General features: G+C 45.1%; 3 protein-coding genes across 7 annotated transcripts in view; 2 read left to right on the forward strand and 1 right to left on the reverse strand.

Annotated features, from left to right (window-relative positions):
• NEK9 (NIMA related kinase 9) overlaps window positions 1–3,397 on the forward strand; it is a 44,907-nt gene extending 41,510 nt beyond the window's left edge. For all 3 annotated transcript variants that reach the window (XM_050798687.1, XM_050798688.1, XM_050798689.1), the window contains exon 22: window positions 836–3,397. In XM_050798687.1, coding sequence (XP_050654644.1) covers window positions 836–958 — 123 coding nt within the window. In that variant the 3' untranslated portion in view covers window positions 959–3,397. The remainder of the gene's footprint in view (window positions 1–835) is intronic.
• ACYP1 (acylphosphatase 1) overlaps window positions 1–18,090 on the forward strand; it is an 820,450-nt gene that overhangs the window by 788,332 nt on the left and 14,028 nt on the right. The gene's annotated exons all lie outside the window — the stretch shown is intronic.
• Window positions 7,373–16,209, reverse strand: ZC2HC1C (zinc finger C2HC-type containing 1C). 2 transcript variants are annotated; one of them, XM_050798774.1, is made up of 3 exons: window positions 15,645–16,207; window positions 13,515–14,865; window positions 7,373–7,937 (listed from the first exon to the last, which is right to left on the reverse strand). In XM_050798774.1, the coding sequence occupies exons 2-3, from the start codon at window positions 14,844–14,846 to the stop codon at window positions 7,674–7,676; spliced, it is 1,596 nt and encodes a 531-aa protein (XP_050654731.1). In that variant the 5' UTR covers window positions 14,847–14,865; window positions 15,645–16,207; the 3' UTR covers window positions 7,373–7,673. The 2 variants fall into 2 exon arrangements, with proteins under 2 accessions (XP_050654731.1, XP_050654732.1); XM_050798775.1 differs by having other exon boundaries at window positions 7,856–7,937; window positions 13,688–14,865; window positions 15,645–16,209.

Genomic DNA, 18,090 nt, shown 5'->3' on the forward strand with positions numbered 1-18,090 from the left:
GTGATTCTGCATGCATTATTTTTCGAGAGCCATGCCATTGTTTTATATAGAGGGAAGCAGAAGCAGAGAAATAAGGTTAGGCCCTTGGCTTTGCCATTTACCAGCTGTAGGTGTTTGGGCTACTTACTTTGTTTTCTCTGAGCCCTGGTTTCTCACCTGAAAGAAAATAATAGATCCCTTGTATGGTTCTTTGGAGGATTAAATGAACTAATGTTTATGAAATTACTTTAGAAATTAATATACAGGCTGAGCACAGTGGCTCACACCTGTGATCCCAGCACTTTGGGAGATTGCTTGAGCCCAGGAGTTCGAGACTAGCCTGGGCAATGTGGTGAAATCCCATTTCTACCAAAAATAAAAACTAGCTGGGCATGATGGCACACGCCTGTAGTCCCAGTTATTCAGGAGGCTGAGTTGGGAGGATCACCTGAATCTGGGGATGTCGAGGCTGCAGTGATCCGTGATCACACCACTGCACTTTGGTGTAAGCAACAGAGCAAGACCCTGTCTCAAAAAAAAAAAAAAAAAAAAAAAAACCACGAGGTAAGATTGGCAGCTCTAACAGGGAGAAGATTGTTTTGCCCAGGACTTTTTCCATTTTAAAACTGAGAGTTCTGCATCCCAGGAAACCCCACAGTCCTCGACAAACCTGGATAGTTGGTCACCCTACCTGCAATTAATATAAAGGTATGACTGTATCTAAAATACTGCCATGAGTGTCTCACAAGATCGTGGCTACAAATCCTTAGAGGTTGGCATTGAAAATATAGTACTGAACTACTGCTGTGACTAGGTGGCACTGTTGCTAATATGGAACTGTGTTTTATCCGGACAGGTGGGGATGCATTCCAAAGGAACTCAGACAGCAAAGGAAGAGATGGAAATGGATCCAAAGCCTGACTTAGATTCAGATTCCTGGTGCCTCCTGGGAACAGACTCCTGTCGACCCAGCCTCTAGTCTCCTGAGCCTATAGAGCCCCCAGGAAACTGGGACCCAAAGAACTTCACAGCACACTTACCGAATGCAGAGAGCAGCTTTCCTGGCTTTGTTCACTTGCAGAAGAGGAGCACAAGGCAGAGGCTCTGAAGCACTTTCCTTGTACATTTGGAGAGTGGCATTGCCTTTTAATAGGATCTAGGGTGATTTTATTGTTTTGGAGAATGGAAGGGCCCCCATGGCCCTGGCTTTGTCATCAGTGACTGCCATAGCAACAGCAGCTCTGTACCTCATCTGTTGATCCCACCTTTGAAGAGGAGACACAGTGCTCACCTTAATTGCGCTGGTAGCAGCTTATATCCCATGTATCATTTTCACCATTGATTGGAAGCTGCCTTGGGAATTCAGTACCAGGCATTACCCCTCTGGGTGGGAGAGGGAAAAGTGTAAAACTGGAGTGGGCTGGAGTCAGGCATGGCCCGCCCAGTGTCCTCTGCAGAGTGGTGAAGTAGTCTGAGCCCTCTCGGGAGCCCTGAGTCCAGGAAAATATGTCTGATGGAGTCCATCTAAGGCTTGTTTCCAGAAAGTTCAGTTACTCTGTGCAGCTAAATGCTTCAAGAGGAAAGATAGGCTTAGGTTGCTTTTCCTCTGAGGGTTGATTGAAATTTCTCGAGTGAGGAGTAGAGAAAGGGCAGGACCCTCCTCATCACACAGCTGGTGTTTCAGGCTGTGGCCAGTGCAGGGTGGGATTTCCTAGCTGTGGATGAGGTAATAAGGTGTCTCTGAGGGATGAGGTGTCTCAGAGAGTTGAGTCCATGGGGCAGTCAGAATAGCCTTAAGAGAAAATCATGAAGAAGAAAAGGTCCTCCTTTAGCTGCCTCTACTTGGTATCTTAGAGAGGGCTTAGAGGGCTCTCCGTCTTCTGCCCATGAAAAGACTTCTTGAGCCTCTGCCTTCGTGGCTCTTAAGGTTCTGATCTTGATAGCAGCAGCCCCAACTACTTTCTTTGTGTGTGTCTGGTCAGCATTTTTCTCCTTTTGGTGTTTTATGAAGCCATACGATAACCAATGAATCTGTATTATCTTTCCTACCTGAGTGACCCAAAGCCAGCACCAAACCCTGGGAGTCCCTGAAGCCTAACAGAACAGGTAGAACTTGCAAAAGGAATTTGGCTGAGAGCTCACTTCTAATCCTGTACTCATTGTGTCTTTGTAGATAGAAAAAAGCTAGCTTGCCAAAGAGAAATAGTGTCCTAGAAGAACAAAACTTCATATAGAAAGTTCTAGGCAAGTATTTGATGGTTTCCTTAAGGATGTGAGCTTTGTGTTTCCACCTAGCCTTGTAGAATGTTCCTGTGGTATTTTGTGTCACACATCCTACCTTTGATGAGTCTCACATCCCACCTTCCTACAAATAGCTAAAATAATTTTGTTTCATTTTCCCCAGACCAAAATGTTTGATCATCTGTTCAACATTATGGGAGGTCCTGTGCAATGGAAATTTTGCCATTTCCCCAAAACTGGTGGCATAAAGGCTGATGCTCGGGGAGAACCCCGTTGCTGGGGACAGGCAGCTCTGTTTGATGGGATCTTCTTTGGTTTGATGTTCCCATTGTTTTCTCAGTTCTGAGAAGCCTATTACATTAGTACTAATGTAATCACTGAAACCTTTTCTTGAAATCAGGGAAGCAGCCAAACTTTGATTAAAGTTGCAAGTTCTGGGGACTTGCGGGGGTTGCCGTAAACCCTGACAGTGGGTTTTGGTTCAGCATGTAAATGCAACTTTGATTTTCTTAAGGACTGATTGGCCTGTCATGTCCCTGTATCCTCATGCTCATCATCTCAGCAGGCCTGAGAGGCCAGGTCAGTTTGGGTGTTCATCATGAGGATTGCTTCTGCTGTGGAGCTGAGGGACATGGGCACGTTGCTGAGAAGGTGGGGTGAAAGTGAGTGCTGGGGGTGGGTGAGCGCCCTGGTCTTGTTCACAGGGGAGTCTTTCCCTAGCAGTGGAACGCTGTGGTCATTTTCTCTAGCATATTCCCTTAGGAAGTCTAGATTTGCTATTAATCTGGCTGAGAATCTAAGTTCTGTGCCTTAGAGACAGTCTGCACTTTCTCATATTGTGCCTGAGACAGCCATATGATTTTTTTTCCCACCAAACAAGTATGGAAACAGAAACCAGTTCAAAGGGGGATGGAGTAAAAGATGAGGCAGTAGAAATGCCTTTGAATGGTTTTTTGTAGCTAATTCTCTTTACATTTTGTCCTGCTTTTTTCTTTATGCAGTGCTAGGTGTTTTAAGTTTTCTAATAGTATTGCTTTTGAGTTACAGTATAACCTGAGTTACTCCTCTGCTCTAACATTGTTGCGGAAGAACTAGTTTATTGTTAGCCAGGTTGCTTGAAAGGTTGAGGGTGGAGTGGTTTGGCATTTCTGTTTTAAATAAACATTTAAGCTCTTAATCAGTACTGTGCCTCAGTAAGCCTGTGCATGGACCTTAGTCTCTGGGGATAAAACATCCAGATTCTAGGCCTCCGTGAATCTTTGATTCTATGAGTCTTTATATAAATAATGTTCTTGGAACAGAAACAATGCAAGGGACATTTGCACAGAAATAGTCTTTGCTTCTCTCCAGTTTCTTATTCTTGCCAGCAGAATCATTTCTACTGCTACAGCTTTTTTCCCAAAAATGTCTAAAAGTGCTGAAAGTGCAGAGGGAGGGAAAAAATGAGCCACTAAAAGGATGATTCTTTCTTGTACCTACCTCCTCAGTCTCAGTGGGGGCCTTTCCAAGTGATAATGCTAGTTTATGGTTTGTAAAACTTTTCCCTCAAAGAGATTGAACTGAATTTGGTCTCCCTGGCATAGCACAGCCACGTTACTTCTCTTGGCTGAGCCTTTCATTGAAGTTTAAAGCAAAAGTACACTAAAAATTTTCATTTCATTTGCCATATGTTCACAAACATTCATAATAGAACAATTCAGGGGCAAGAATGCATTTTAAATAAATTCATTCAGATGAAATCCCTAAACCTCCAAAGAAGTATTCATGATGGTCAGGGTAGAGTGGGCTGTAATCAGGACTATAAAACATGTTCCTTCCTGCTGCAATGCCAAAAATCATTTATTGTTTCAATGATTAACTGTGGAAATAAACATGCTGATCATTAAACCTCACAGAATCATGAACATTGGAGAGAAAAACTCCACTATGTCACATCTCTGTTACCTCCTGTGTAGCTGTGGAGAGTGATATATTGATAATGAAAGCAGACATTGACCAGAAGGTGCTGTGCTGCATTATATACATTGCTGTTAAGAAATACTGTCTCCAGCCGGACGTGGTGGCTCACGCCTGTAATCCCAGCACTTCGGGAGGCCGAGACGGGCGGATCACAAGGTCAGGAGATCGAGACCATCCTGGCTAGCACGGTGAAACCCCGTCTCTACTAAAAATACAAAAAAATTAGCCGGGTGTTATGGCGGGCACCTGTAGTCCCAGCTACTCGGGAAGCTGAGTCAGGAGAAAGGTGTGAACCCAGGAGGCAGAGTTTGCAGTGAGCTGAGATCACGCCACTGCACTCCAGCCTGGGCTACAGAGCAAGACTCCATCTCAAAAAGAAAAAAAAGAAAAACTATCTCGGCAGGCCGGGCATGGTGGCTCATGCCTGTAATCCCAGCACTTCGGGAGGCTGAGGCAGGCAAGTCAGGAGATAGAGACCATCCTGGCTAACACGGTGAAACCCCGTCTCTACTAAAAATACAAAAAATTAGCTGGGCATGGTGGCGGGCGCCTGTGGTCCCAGCTACTAGGGAGGCTGAGGCAGGAGAGTGGCATGAACCTGGGAGGCGGAGCTTGCAGTGAGCCAAGATCGCTCCACTGCACTCCAGCCTGGGCAACAAGAGCGAGACTCCATCTCAAAAAAATAAAATAAAAAAGAAATACTGTCTCGGCACGTCTGTATACATTTTTAATGAAATTCGTTTCCATGTGAGTTTCCCCATGAAATTTCTCCCATGGTGTAACCTTATGAACTTTAGAATTTATAATGTTTACTTGCACTAAACATTTATTGGATAAAGTAGTATAAAATACAGACATTAAGAAGCAGCATGCATTTATTTACTGTCATCCTCTGAGCTATCCGGGAAGAGATTTAGATTTTTTTAAAAAAATGTTCTTACCTCTTTCCAGAGACCAGATCAAGCTAAATTTAAAAGATGAAAGATATTTCTTTTTTTTTTTTTTTTTTTTTTTTTTGAGATGGAGTCTCACTAGGTCACCAGGCTGGAGTGCAATGGCGCGATCTCAGCTCACTGCAACCTCTGCCTCCTGGGTTCAAGCAATTCTCCTGCCTCAGCCTCCCGAGTAGTTGGGACTACAGGCGTACACCACCACACACAGCTGATTTTTGTATTTCTAGTAGAGATGGGGTTTCACCATGTTGGCCAGGATGGTCTCGATCTCTTGACCTCATTATCTGCCCACTTTGGCCTCCCAAAGTGCTAGGATTACAGGCATGAGCCACTGTGCTCGGCCTTGAAAGATATTTCTGATATAACCAAGGCCTAAACATGTAGAGATTAAAGGGAACACTAAGGCATTGACTACTGTTTTATTTCTTTAGCAAAATGAGAGCGAATGACTGCTTCCTTGTCTATAGAAAGCACTCCCCACATATAACAACATTTGTTCTCTCTGGAGGGCCCTGATCTATGACCTTACTAACATCCAGGGATCCTGAATCCAGGAGCCTGTGGTACCAGGCAGATAAAGTAAAGAAGTGAAGCAGGTCAGGTGAGACTGCGGTGGTCTGGTGCTACCATTCCCATCTGAAGGAGCATCCATCTGATTCTAAACCCCACCCAATTTGTGCCATGCAGGTTGCTGGCCCAGTGTTTCCAGAACTTCCAGTTTTTCAAGAGATGTTCCTTATCCCAGTTTTTAAATGTCGGATCATATTGTGAATACTAGGCCAGCTAAATAAAACATCTGTGGAGCAAAGCAGTCCACATGTTGCCATTTTGTGACCTTGGCCACAGCTTATTCTTGCCATCTATTGCAATGTACTAGTTTACATTCCCACTTAAAGTGTACATTTCATTGAACTTGCCTAGGGAATGTACCTATTAGGTTAAATATCCATTATCTCTGTGTGAGGTTTCCTTAAGGGGCTACCCATAAAGCTTTATTATGTGATACCTCCTTTCCTTTGGAACAATTAAAAAGGGTGCAAAGAAATATGTGCTCCTTTTTAAATATATAGGACTTTTTTCCCAGCCTGTGTCCTGCAGCTTCACCGCTAAAGCCTTAACTCACATTTCAAATTGGTCTGATCTGTTAGCCCAGCAACTCAGCAGAAGCTGCAGAGGAAATGGAGCAAGAGTGAGTGGCCATTTGTTATTTAGTAAAATAGGATTTTGTTGTCTGTCTAGCCCTGTTGCCTAGCTCAAATTGAGCAGTTTTTCTCCAGTATTTTAAACTAACAATTTGAGTAATACAGAACAGTAATCCTAGGGTTTCTATCTGTTGTGCTAACTTCACTCCTATTTGAACTGATAATACTCTCGCAGACATTATCAGTTCTCTCATTTCACTAGTCTAGGACTCATTCACCTTGTTTAATTTTTAATCTCCAGACCTCATTAATTGAGGTCTTAACTTGTGCTAGGCAATATTCTACACAGAGAAAACTAAAAAGATTTGATCCCTTTCCCTTCAGAGTTTACTCTCTCAAATAGAAGTTGACTATGCTATAATTGCCAAGGGCATGTGACACTGTGCAATGTCCCAGCTTTGTTTTGTTTTGAGACGGGCTCTTGCTTTGTTGTCGAGGCTGCTGTTGAACTCCTGGCCTCAAGCAATCCTCCCACTTCAGCCTCCCAAAGTGCTGGGATTATAGGAATGAGCCACCATGCCCAGCCTATCTCAGCTTACTTTGATGGTAGATTTTGCTGCCTCTAAACAGTCATTTAGCCAAACTGATTTGAAAGTAGAGTGCTATTAACAGCTAAAATGGAGGTTTCTTTCTTAACATATGAAACCCATTAGAAAAGAACAAGCAGAAGTATAATGTGTTTCCCCCCAACACCCATCCCTACCCTATGAAGTACATAAAGATCTTTCCTTTATTACACAGTACACCATAGGGAAGGTTTAGGAGACATTGGTGCCTTAACCTTACATACTTGTATTGGTTTTTGGCCAGGATCATGCACCAGGGAGACCAAGGATAGATTTCCATTAATAATGCCTTACAGCAAAATTATATTATCTTTCATAAGAGTTACCATCTGGGTGATCATGCCCCTCTGACTCCAACACATCCTAATAACTCCAGCTTCTACAAAAGCAAGAGTTAACAGAACTCTGAACATACATGCAGTGACAGGAAGGCACAACCAGATGCAGGCACTTCACTAGCACAAACCACAAGTCAGGCATGCAAGAAGAGAGCTTTAATGGAGCCTGCTCACGACTCTTCAGTGTCTTCACCCGTCAATTCTGAGGGCAATAACATAAAGCTTACCAGCCCAAGGTTGTAATTTAGTGGGAAGCTGGGGCTTCCTTCTGCCTCCTGCTGCTTAGCAGTGGCTCTCTCCTCACAGACTTTAACTCTGCAGGCAGATCTGGGAGCTGTTTGATTTCTCTCTGCTTTGCATCAAATTCTACTCCCATTTACTGCTGAAGAGAAGCAGAGCTTTCTGACCTATCCAAAAGTTTCCATTGTTGTCTGCTCAACTATAATGCTTCCTTGGAGGTGGAGGACGGTTCTTGATGGTCTTACACTTGGGAATGTGTTGCTCAGCCACCTTGGGAGCAAAGTGGTGGCTACAGTGAGGACACTGAATGTAGTCTGGGTTTTCTGCAGGCAGGATGGGAGGCAAGTGTGAACGGTTTTCACCTTTGGCAGTTACCTGCTGGACCTCTCGAGCCTGGCGGAGCGTATGGATAAAAGATTCGTGCTTCTGTCTCCAGTTGTTCTTCCGAGGAGGTTCAGCCTGTAATGTAAAAGGGAGACTGATCATTCAACTTGGCACCTATCTCCTTCCTGAGTCTCTTTTAGAATAACAGTAAGAAAATGAAAAGGGTACTAATCAGCAAGGTCAAAGAACAGGAAAGGAGCAACAGCGGTAACTGACTTGCCAGCGCTGAGGCAAACCAAGGGCCTGCAAAGGAGGTACTGCTGAGAGGCAAGCCACTTTCCCAACAGAATCCGGAGAGGTTCAGTGCTTGGAAGTACCAGATAGTGGAAAGTAAGGAGGTACAGAACTGAAAACAAGCAGGACCCCACGGCTCCTCCCACCTTACGCATCCAAGTGTCCAACACCCAGGCACACTCACAGAAGAGCAAGGATTTATTCTCTGGAGAAATTGAACCAGACAGACTTCTGACTCAGGAAATCCAGACGGTGGAACCGGGTTAATCTTGGGGCTGAAAATGGGGATTAAGTACAAGTGTACATACCAAATTATGGAACTGTCAGCCTCCTTCCCCCGCTCAGCCCCCAGAGTACCAAGCAGATTGACATCCTCATAGGAAAAAGAGGGGTTCTCTGGATACATGGAGCAGTCCAGAGAAAAGCCTTCAGATACTGACCTTGGGAGACACTTATAATTAAAAGACTCACTATTTGGTAACTTTAATATGAAGATCCTTAGTCAACAAGCCCCACTTAAGCTTAAATATGAAAGGACAGCCAGGAATCATCAGATATTTACTAAAAGCTCTAACAAGAAAAAGAGCCCAGAAAGTCCACAAACAAAAACCTAGGAAGCAGCAACAAGGCAGGAGGCAGAAGAAAACTTTTTTTAACATGAGACCATATCAACAAAATGAGTATTAGAAGAGATTATGTCCATAAAACAAGAAGAGTATACTATGAAAAAAGACAACCAGAGAACCAGAAAGAACTATTATAAATCAAAACTTCGATAGCTAAAAATAAAAATTATTTAAATAGAGGACGGGCGCGGTGACTCATGTCTATAATCCCAGCACTTTGGGAGGCCGACGTGGGCAGATCACGAGGTCAGGAGATCAAGACCATCCTGGCTAACACAGTTAAATTCCGTCTCTACTAAAAATACACAAAATTAGCCAGGCGTGGTGGCACACGCCTGTAGTTCCAGCTACTCAGGAGGCTGAGGCAGAAGAATTGCTTGAACCCAGAAGGCAGAGGTTGCAGTGAGCCAAGATCGTGCCACTGCACTCCAGCCAGGGCAACAGAGCAAGACCCTGTCTCAAAAAATAAATAAATAAATAAATAGAAATGTTGTAAACTAATGTCAAGAAAATTTCTCAGAATGGGAAAAAAGATGAAGATGGAAAGTAAAAAGAAAAGATTAGAAAATTAGAAAGTTAATCCTGGAAGTCCAACATGTGACTGCTACGAGCTAGTGGGAAATACCTTAAAAGTTCTAACAGATAATCATTTTCCTCCTAGAATTCTGTACCTAGCCGAAGCATCAAATGGGGGCCTGTTACACAGATAGTGTCATTCATTCCAAGACAGTATACCTGCTGTGCACCTTTCTTAGTAAGTTTCAGCAAAGGAAGGAGTAATGCAAGAACAAAGAAGACATGATGCTGGAAACGGGACCCAACAAAGAAGAGAAGCAAAGAGAAGTCCCAAGACAATGGGTTTGCACCAGGCCTAGAGAATAACCAGTCCAGGCTGGAGCAGAAGGGATCAGAGTGGTGGAAGGGAGGTTTTCAGAATTAAAAAATCAAACTGATAGATTATGAGAGGTGTTTGAGCATTACAAAAACGTTAACATGTCTGATATCAGATGGATCATTGTGGGGGAAAAAAAAGACAGGTATGTAGAAAATGAAGGAAATGAAAACATACATCCATTATTTAGGTACATGTGGGCAGAGACAGAATTTGTTCACTCATTAATGAACAAAATGTACATGATCATTACAATGTGAAAGCTAACTTCTTTTAACCAACAATTGTGATTCAACTACAGTGGAAGGGTAAGAGAAGGACAACAGTAGGAGAGAGGGAATATGAAAGAGAATTTCACTCCCAGCTTCCGTAAGAAGTTACCAGGTAGACCAGGCATTGTGGCTCACGCCTGTAATCCCAGCACTCTGGGAGGCTGAGGTGGGCAGATGACTTGAGGTTAAGAGTTCAGGACCAAGTTGGCCAACATGGTGAAACCCTGTCTCTACTAAAAATACAAACATTAGCCGGGCGTGGTGACAGGCGCCTGTAATCCCAGCTACTTAGGAGGCTGAGGCACAAGAATTGCTTGAACTTGGGAGGTGGAGGTTGCAGCAAGCCGAGATCAAGCCACTGCACTCCAGCCTGGGCGACAGACACCCCGTCTCAAAAAAAAGAAAAAAAGGAAAAAAAAAAGGTAATGTAGAAAATTGATAAATCAAGAAAATAAACATATTATTTAGAAATATAGAAAGGCAGGCCAGAAGAACCATCTAACAGAACTGAAGGCTACCTCCGGGGGCTGAATTAGGGGCTCCAGTATAGGTCAGTCAGTACTACATGATTTTGTAAATGCATGCAAACACTATTAAATTTTTAAAAGAGAAAAAGACAAACAGCTTTTGGTGATCTGGCATTGTTAATGATGAATAATAGGAAGACAGACTATTGAAGGAAAAGAAAGGATCCTTCTGAAAAGTCTCTTGCTGAAACAGACAAGAAGGCAAGAGAGTGTTAGTGATGGTAACCAGGAACCTTTAAAAGATTCGAAGGCCAGGCACGGTGGCTCATGCATGTAATCCCAACATTTTGGGAGGCCGAGGTGCGTGGATTACAAGGTCAGGAGTTCAAGACCAGCCTGGCCAAGATGGTGAAACCCCGTCTCTACTAACAATACCAATTAGCCAGTGTAGTGATGGGCACCTGTAATCCCAGCTACTCAGGAGACTGAGACAGAGAATTCCTTGAACCCAGCAGGTGGAGGCTGCAGTGAGCCGAGATCGCGCCACTGCACTCCAGCCTGGGCAACAGAGTGAGACTCTGTCTCAAAGAATTTGATCAGGGGAAAGTTCCTCAAGTGTATGAGATACTTTAGTAATTTACTTCTTATACTCTAATTCCTCAATTTTATTCCTCATTGTACTGAAATTCTATTCAGTTAACACTTATTAAGCACAAAGATATGTTCCCTGTCCTCAAAAATGCTTACAGTCCAGGAGAGAGACGGGGTGTACGTCTGCTGGAAATTACGTGAAGATTAAAGGATACCAGGAAAATCACCTGTTCTTGAGTACTCTATAGGAATGACAGGAGGGTACAACCACTCAGCTTCCAAAGGCACAGCACTGTGGAATAAGATTTGAGACATTACCAGGGTGGTGCGGGTGCATCTTAGTCTAGGTCCCTTCTGTCTTGGTGTCCTCAATGTCACACATTCCCCCAAACTAGTTGCCATAAAGCTGGAGCATCTGATCTCAGGAACCTAATTATTTTGCTTCACGGTAACTGTATTTACAAATTTAAGAAACACAAGATTATTTTAGGCTCTGACCAAAAATAAATTGCTACAGTGGGACAGAGTGAATTCCCAGTGGATTATTGGGTTGAACTGAAAGAAAACAGGAAAAAACAGTGAGTGGCCATCACATTATTCTCTGCAAGAGCAAAATGTTGATTTCTTCTTTGGAAACTAGATTTCAGGGAGATGATCTCTGAACATGGATGGGACTTCCTTGTGATTTCCCCAAACTGTACTGAAAAAAAGAACTCTAATTGTAAACAATTTCTTCTAACAACCATCATATAAATGTGAGTTTTTAAAGGCTCCAGAAAATATCAGAAACTGTAAGGTCCCAATGGACAAGAGGTGCCAGCACAGTGGAGGGAGGGTTGGGAAGAAATGAAAACAGAATGACACTCTTATTTTTCTGGAATATTAGAACTAGACAGAGCCTCTGAGATCATACGGTCTACACTTTCTCAAACTTCAATCATCTGCACTTTCACTTCATCCTTACAATTAATTAATATTTTTCTGTAAATTTACGATCCCTGGAAATCAGGGGCTTAATATATTGTTATATTTTCCTAATATAACACTGAAACACTAAACACTAAAACTACTAACATAAAGCTTGTCAGTGTGCCACACCTTGAGAAATAACCATTTTATAAACCAAGTGGCAAAACCTTGACATGTCATTCATTTATGAGATAATCTTCTCCAGATGTGTCCAAATGTGCCTATGAAGTTCACCTAAATTTATCATGTAAGTGTCACGAAGCACTTACTTTTTACAACCTGGTTTTTCTAAAGTGAGAAATAATTGGCAAGGGCATGGTTTGTTAGATAACCAGAAAGAAAGTCCTTTTTACCTTCAAGGTGTTTACGTTCTTGTTTTTTTTTTTTTTTTTTTTTTTTTTTTTTTTTTTTTGAGACGGAGTCTTGCTCTGTAGCCCTGGCTGGAGTGCAGTGGCCGGATCTCAGCTCACTGCAAGCTCCGCCTCCCGGGTTTACGCCATTCTCCTGCCTCAGCCTCCGGAGTAGCTGGGACTACAGGCGCCCGCCACCTCGCCCGGCTAGTTTTTTGTATTTTTAGTAGAGACGGGGTTTCACCGTGTTAGCCAGGATGGTCTCGATCTCCTGACCTCGTGATCCGCCCGTCTCGGCCTCCCAAAGTGCTGGGATTACAGGCTTGAGCCACCGCGCCCGGCCGTGTTTACGTTCTAAATGGGGAGAAAAAGAATTCCAAACTTAATTGTGTTTCATCTATTTACGAAGAAGCTATGTCAACACTGATCTTTTTTTTTTTTTTTTTTTTGAGATGGAGTCTTGCTCTGTTGCCCAGGCTGGAGTGCAGTGGTGCGATCTTGGCTCACTGCAAGCTCCGCCTCCTGGGTTCATGCCATTCTCCTGCCTCAGTCTCCCGTGTAGCTGGGACTACAGGCGCCCGCCACCATGCCCGGCTAATTTTTTTGCAGTTTTAGTAGACATGTGGTTTCACAGTGTTAGCCAGGATGGTCTCGATCTCCTGACCTTGTGATCCACCCGCCTCAGCCTCCCAAAGTGCTGGGATTACAGGCGTGAGCCACCGCGCCCGCCAACACTGAGCTAATCTTAACAGAGTACATAGTTAAAGGAATGGTCACAGATTCTAGTCTTGGGAGGTGGCAGAATACATTGCAAAGAGTGAGGCGTTCTCTCCAGGTGACAAAAGCCTGCATTTTTTTTCTTTAGATTTTTTGTGTCTTTTAATTTTTCTACAGTAAACTTTTATTACTTTTATAATCCAAAGGACACAAATTCTTGGTCTAGATTTTTTAGTCATTCTAACCAAGATTTATATGCTGACTCTGCCACTTAAAGCTGTTTGTGACCTCAAGCAAGTTACTTAGCCTGTCCAAGTCTTGATTTTTGAACTGATAAAATGAGAGATAAATGCGAGGATCACATGCAAAGCTCCCATCACAATGCTGGCATACAGTAGTAATCAAGAAATGTTAATTCTAGACGTCAATTCTTCCTACATGACACATGAATTTTCCCTAAAGAAAACTGATGATGACAAAACAGACCCCTACAATGATCCCCACACCAAGTCACATCCATAAGGCTCTTGTTACCTTGGCTGAAGCTGGCCCCTTCCAGTTCAAGTATTGCTCTAGTTCTGTGCCCTTAGCCCGGGCCCTGGAGGAGTCAAACACTTTCCTCTTGGAACCCTGTATCCTGCTGCAGATGTTGGAGTGTCTCTCCAGCCTGAACAAGAGGAATTTTCGCCCACAGTGGCTGCACTCACCCAGTTGTGGCTCTTCAGTGGAGCCGCTGGAACCTGAGGAGTCTGGTGCCATGGACAGGCTGGAATTTCTGGCAGATCCCTGCAAAGCACCGCCTGGTGTTTCTGAAGGCGGGGAGAACTTCTCCATCGACGGCTCTGAGACTCGGTCTCGAATTTTGTTATTGCTTGCTACCAGCCTTTCCCTTTTGAGTCTCTGGATTCTATAATCAGAGAGCTGGAATGGACTCGAATTTTGTTGAGACCGTTCCCAAGTTTCATCCTCTCTCCTGTCTCTACTAAATTCTTCCTCAAAATCAAATTCTGGGGAGAAGACAGCTTTGTGCGTGGTGTTGCTGTTATTACCTTTAACTCTGCTCCTGGGGAATATAATTTTCTGTAGCTCTCTGTTTTCATTTTCCTTGGCCTGCTCCTTTTGCGTCTGGATCCTTCTGAGTTCCTCCTCTGTCTTCTTCAGCTTTCCCCTCAGGAGAATCTGCTTTCTTCGGATTTCCTCCTCTAAGCTCTCCCCTGCAGCTTCTAGTCTTCGGATCTGCACCCACTCCATCCTGTCCAAGTTTGCCAAGGCCTTCTCCGCCTGCATGGCAGCAAGAACAGGATCAACCACAGAAAAGTTGACCTGGTTCCTCACATCAAAGTTCCTGGATGAAAACTCTCTCAGTTCAGGGGGCCTTGGGTAGACATTCTGGTCCCCATCAGTGCCAGACTCACCTGTACTGCACGACTTCCTGTGGACCACGGGTTTCAGTGGGTACGCCCGGTCCACTCCAACTCGTTTCTTTGTAAAGGGGATAAAGTCCTGGTTATTGGCTTTGGGATACCAGGATTGAGGGCCTGATGAGTAAAACAAACCATTTCCTTGGCCCTGGAAATCACTTCCTGCATCTTGGTGGCTGATTCCAGTACAGTGGGGATAGGAGTAGCTCCGGGCTTTTGTGTTCCATTTGGGGTGAGTGTGGACTTTATCCAGAGTCAACTCTTTGTTGCTCAAAAGCTGCTTCTGGAAATTGTTCCTCAGGTGCCCCTTCAAGGACTGCTGGGAAGAGTCACTTTGTTCGTAAGAGTCTTGCTTGGCTGAGTGGGGCCCTGGAGCTTCTGTTGTATTATGTGGAAGCATAACGCCCACAGGCAGATGTGATGCCAACCGCTGGAGACCAGCCATTCAGGGCCTGGACTGATGCCTACGGGAGATTTAAACCAGATACATGCGAAGAGTTTGTCTGAGGTTCACTCTCGTCTGCTAAAGCAAACTATTTCTACATTTGCCCTGCCCACATTTCCTTAAACTTTTCTGGGGACAGTGGTGCTGGATCTGCCAAAGCTTCCCTTCAAAAACCATTTGGTGAGTGATTACTATGCACAAGACACTGTGTTAGGCCCTGAGGGTAGAGAAACGGAGGTGCTACAGGTGTTCCTGCCACCTAGCTCTCCTCTCCTCCAGCACCAGCCTCTGCCACGCACAGTATACTCTACAGTAAGTGGAAAGAGCATCGGATTGAAAGTCAGGTTTTAGGCCTGTAACAGGACAAGCGACTTCTCCCTTGCTGGCCCCCGTTTCTTCACCTGTAAACTGAAGGGTTCCGTCCGAGTCCATCCTCACCATTTTACAGGTGAGCAAGCTGTGGCCCAGAGGTAGTGACTGGCACAAAGAGCTCTCAGGGCTTCCCTCCTGCTGGAACCGTGCTTGATTCAAAAGAGCACAGAGGCCTGGCTGTCAAACCCTCATCCCAGGAGTCCCCGTGGCGCAGACGGTAAAAGTTTTGTAACCTGAGCGTTGAGGGCCACCTGACCTGGCTGCAGCCGGTTTTAGATCCTTAAGGCTGAAGTCACGTTCTGTCCCGAAGGGTCAACTGGGGCGCCCCCACTACGGACTCCGCCTCTGGGGACAAGTCCTCTCTCTCTCCTGCCCTTCGGGCCCTTAGGAGGTGCTGACCCTCTGTCTCCCCGCCCTTCTGCGTACCTGAGGCCCTCGGGCACCGCTCCTGCTCAGGGAAAACCCCAGGGCCTAGTTTCCCAGACCCGACCTCCCCCTCAACCGACGGCCGCGCAGGCGCTCTCAGCTAGCTTCTGTTATTCCCGGTGCCTGGAGACCGAGTTACTGGCGGGCCAAGCTCCGCCCCTCGCTGCGAACTCCTTGGGGAGGCGTGCGCAGGCGCAGTGCACCAGCGACCCGGGGCGACCGGGGGTGGGGGGTGCGGTCAGCCCAACCGTCACTTGACCCAGTCAGTGTCCGGCCAACTCTGCAGCCGGGTCCAGCCCTGCCCTTGGGGAGCCGAGGAAGGGCGGGAGAGGCTTTTCTGGGCCTCCATCAAAGAAGAACTTGTACTTTCCTGAGAACGATGCTCCCAGACCTTGGGGTGTGCCCTTCACTGGCAAAGGGCGGAGGCCCTGGCTGTGCCTCCGCGTGCTTCCGCCGCAGGGTGCAGGCGACCGCCTGCCTGGTGGGAGCGGGGCTGCTGCTGACCTTTCTCGGCGCGCTTGGCTGCGCTGGGCCGGCCCCAGGTATGGCTGCACGTGCGCGCTCCCTGCTTGTCGTCGCCAAGTCTTTGGAACTTGCTGCCAACGTTTTTGCTACGCAGTATCTTTCCGGGGTAATTTTTGTGGCCAATCTAATTATTTTGATATTATAATGTTTTACTCTCACGTGGTAACTCTAGCCGTCTGTACTTAGGGCGTAGGAATGACTCAGCCAAGTGTAATGATAATAAAGAACTACCAGATCGAAAATAATCAGTATAACCTGGTTTCAACAGTAAATGATACTCTGTAACTTGTTGACATCAAAAGAAAGTTTATTTTTTTTTCTTCGCTTCAGTTCATCTGTGTAGGACGTTGGGAACAGGCAGTTCGCTTTTTCCCTGTAACTACTCAATTCATGCACTTGGAAAATAATGTAGACAAGCAGTCATCAGTGTTAATACTTCAACATGTCATATTACAGCTGTTACCTGTTACAAAGAAATTCCTTGGTGGACCCTCCAGGTCAGTCCTTCTTTTTTTTTCTTTTCTTTTTCTTTTCTTTTTTTTTTTTTTTTTTAATTCCTCGTTTTCATCCCTTGTTGCCTGCGCCACCTCTACATATATGCAGCTCCAGATGTTTCCCACTCTACTCAGGGTCCCAATTATCAACTCCCGCAGCTTCCCTCAGCAGAATGTACCGGCTTTCTCTTTCTCTCTCTCTCTCCTCTTCCTTCTCTCCCTTTCTTCTCTGTCTCTGTCTGTCTCTGTCTCTGTCTGTCTCTCTCCCTCTCTCCTTCCCTCTCCTCTATGAGAAAGAAGGGCCACTTTCCATGAGTTCTCTTGAATTAGTGCTTTTCAGTACCCTCCGGGAATTGACTCCATCACTTTACCCCAGCGTTTTGTTTTTGTTTTCTGTTTTGTTGGTTTTGAGGGTTTTTTAAAATTTGTTTGTTTTTTGAGACAGAATCTCACCCTGTTGCCCAGGCTGGAGTGCAGTGGCGCAATCTCAGCTCACTGCCACCTCCGCCTCCTGGGTTCAAGTGATTCTCCTGCCTCAGCCTCCCGAGTAGCTGAGATTACAGGCGTCTGCCACCACACCTGGCTAATTTTTTGTATTTTTAGTAGAGATGGAGTTTCACCATGTTAGCCAGGCTGGTCTTGAACTCCTGACCCTAGGTGATCCGCCTGCCTCAGCCTCCCACAGTGCTGGGATTACAAACATGAGCCACCACGCCCGGACTTTGTTTGTTTTGAGATAGGGTCTCACTCTGTCGCCCAGGCTGGAGTGCAGTGGCACAATCACTGCTCACTGCAGCCTCGACTTCCACAGCTCAAGTGATCCTCCCACCTCAGCCTCCTGAGTAGCTGGGACTACAGGTGTGTGCCCCTCACACCCAGCTTACTTTTTTTTTTTTTTTTTTTATAGCGACAGGGTCTCCCTTTGTTACCCAGGCTAGTCTCAAACCCCTGGAGTCAAAAGAGATCCTCCCGCCTCAGTCTCACAAAGTACTGAGATGATAGACGTGAGCCACAGCATCCTGTCTGCATCTTGTTAACTTCAAGTTATACCTCTCCATAAACTCCATCTCTTTGGTTTTAAAATATACTCAACTTTCTCCTGCAAAACAAACCTTACTTCCCATGACCTAACTTTCATATTATGGTCCCATTCATTTCTCCTCTTCTCCACAAGGCTTCTTAATGGAAATCTCCACACTTGCTGCCGACATATGCTCATCTCCCCGTCATTGTCCAGTTCATTGTGGCCTGGCTTCTACTTTCTCCACTTTATTTAACTACAAAGCTACCAGTGACCTTCCAAAGACAAAAGCTTCATTTCTTCAGCCTACTCATGTGGCATTATTGATTATCCACCCACTTAGAATGCTCTTCTCAGTTCTCCTGTGCCCTCTTGGTTTCTTCTTTCGTGTTCTTGCTCCATCTTC

This window comes from Macaca thibetana, chromosome 7, assembly GCF_024542745.1.
Source record: "Macaca thibetana thibetana isolate TM-01 chromosome 7, ASM2454274v1, whole genome shotgun sequence".
Lineage (NCBI taxonomy): Eukaryota > Metazoa > Chordata > Mammalia > Primates > Cercopithecidae > Macaca > Macaca thibetana.

Bases quoted from the DNA above. Each gene is read 5' to 3' on its own strand.
- ZC2HC1C (XM_050798774.1), bottom strand. From the start codon at position 14,846: ATGGCTGGTCTCCAGCGGTTGGCATCACATCTGCCTGTGGGCGTTATG. The intron at 7,938-13,514 runs GTAACAAGAGCC...TTTACATTACAG, and splicing joins AGGGGCCAGCTTCAGCCAAG to GCTGAACCTCCTCGGAAGAA.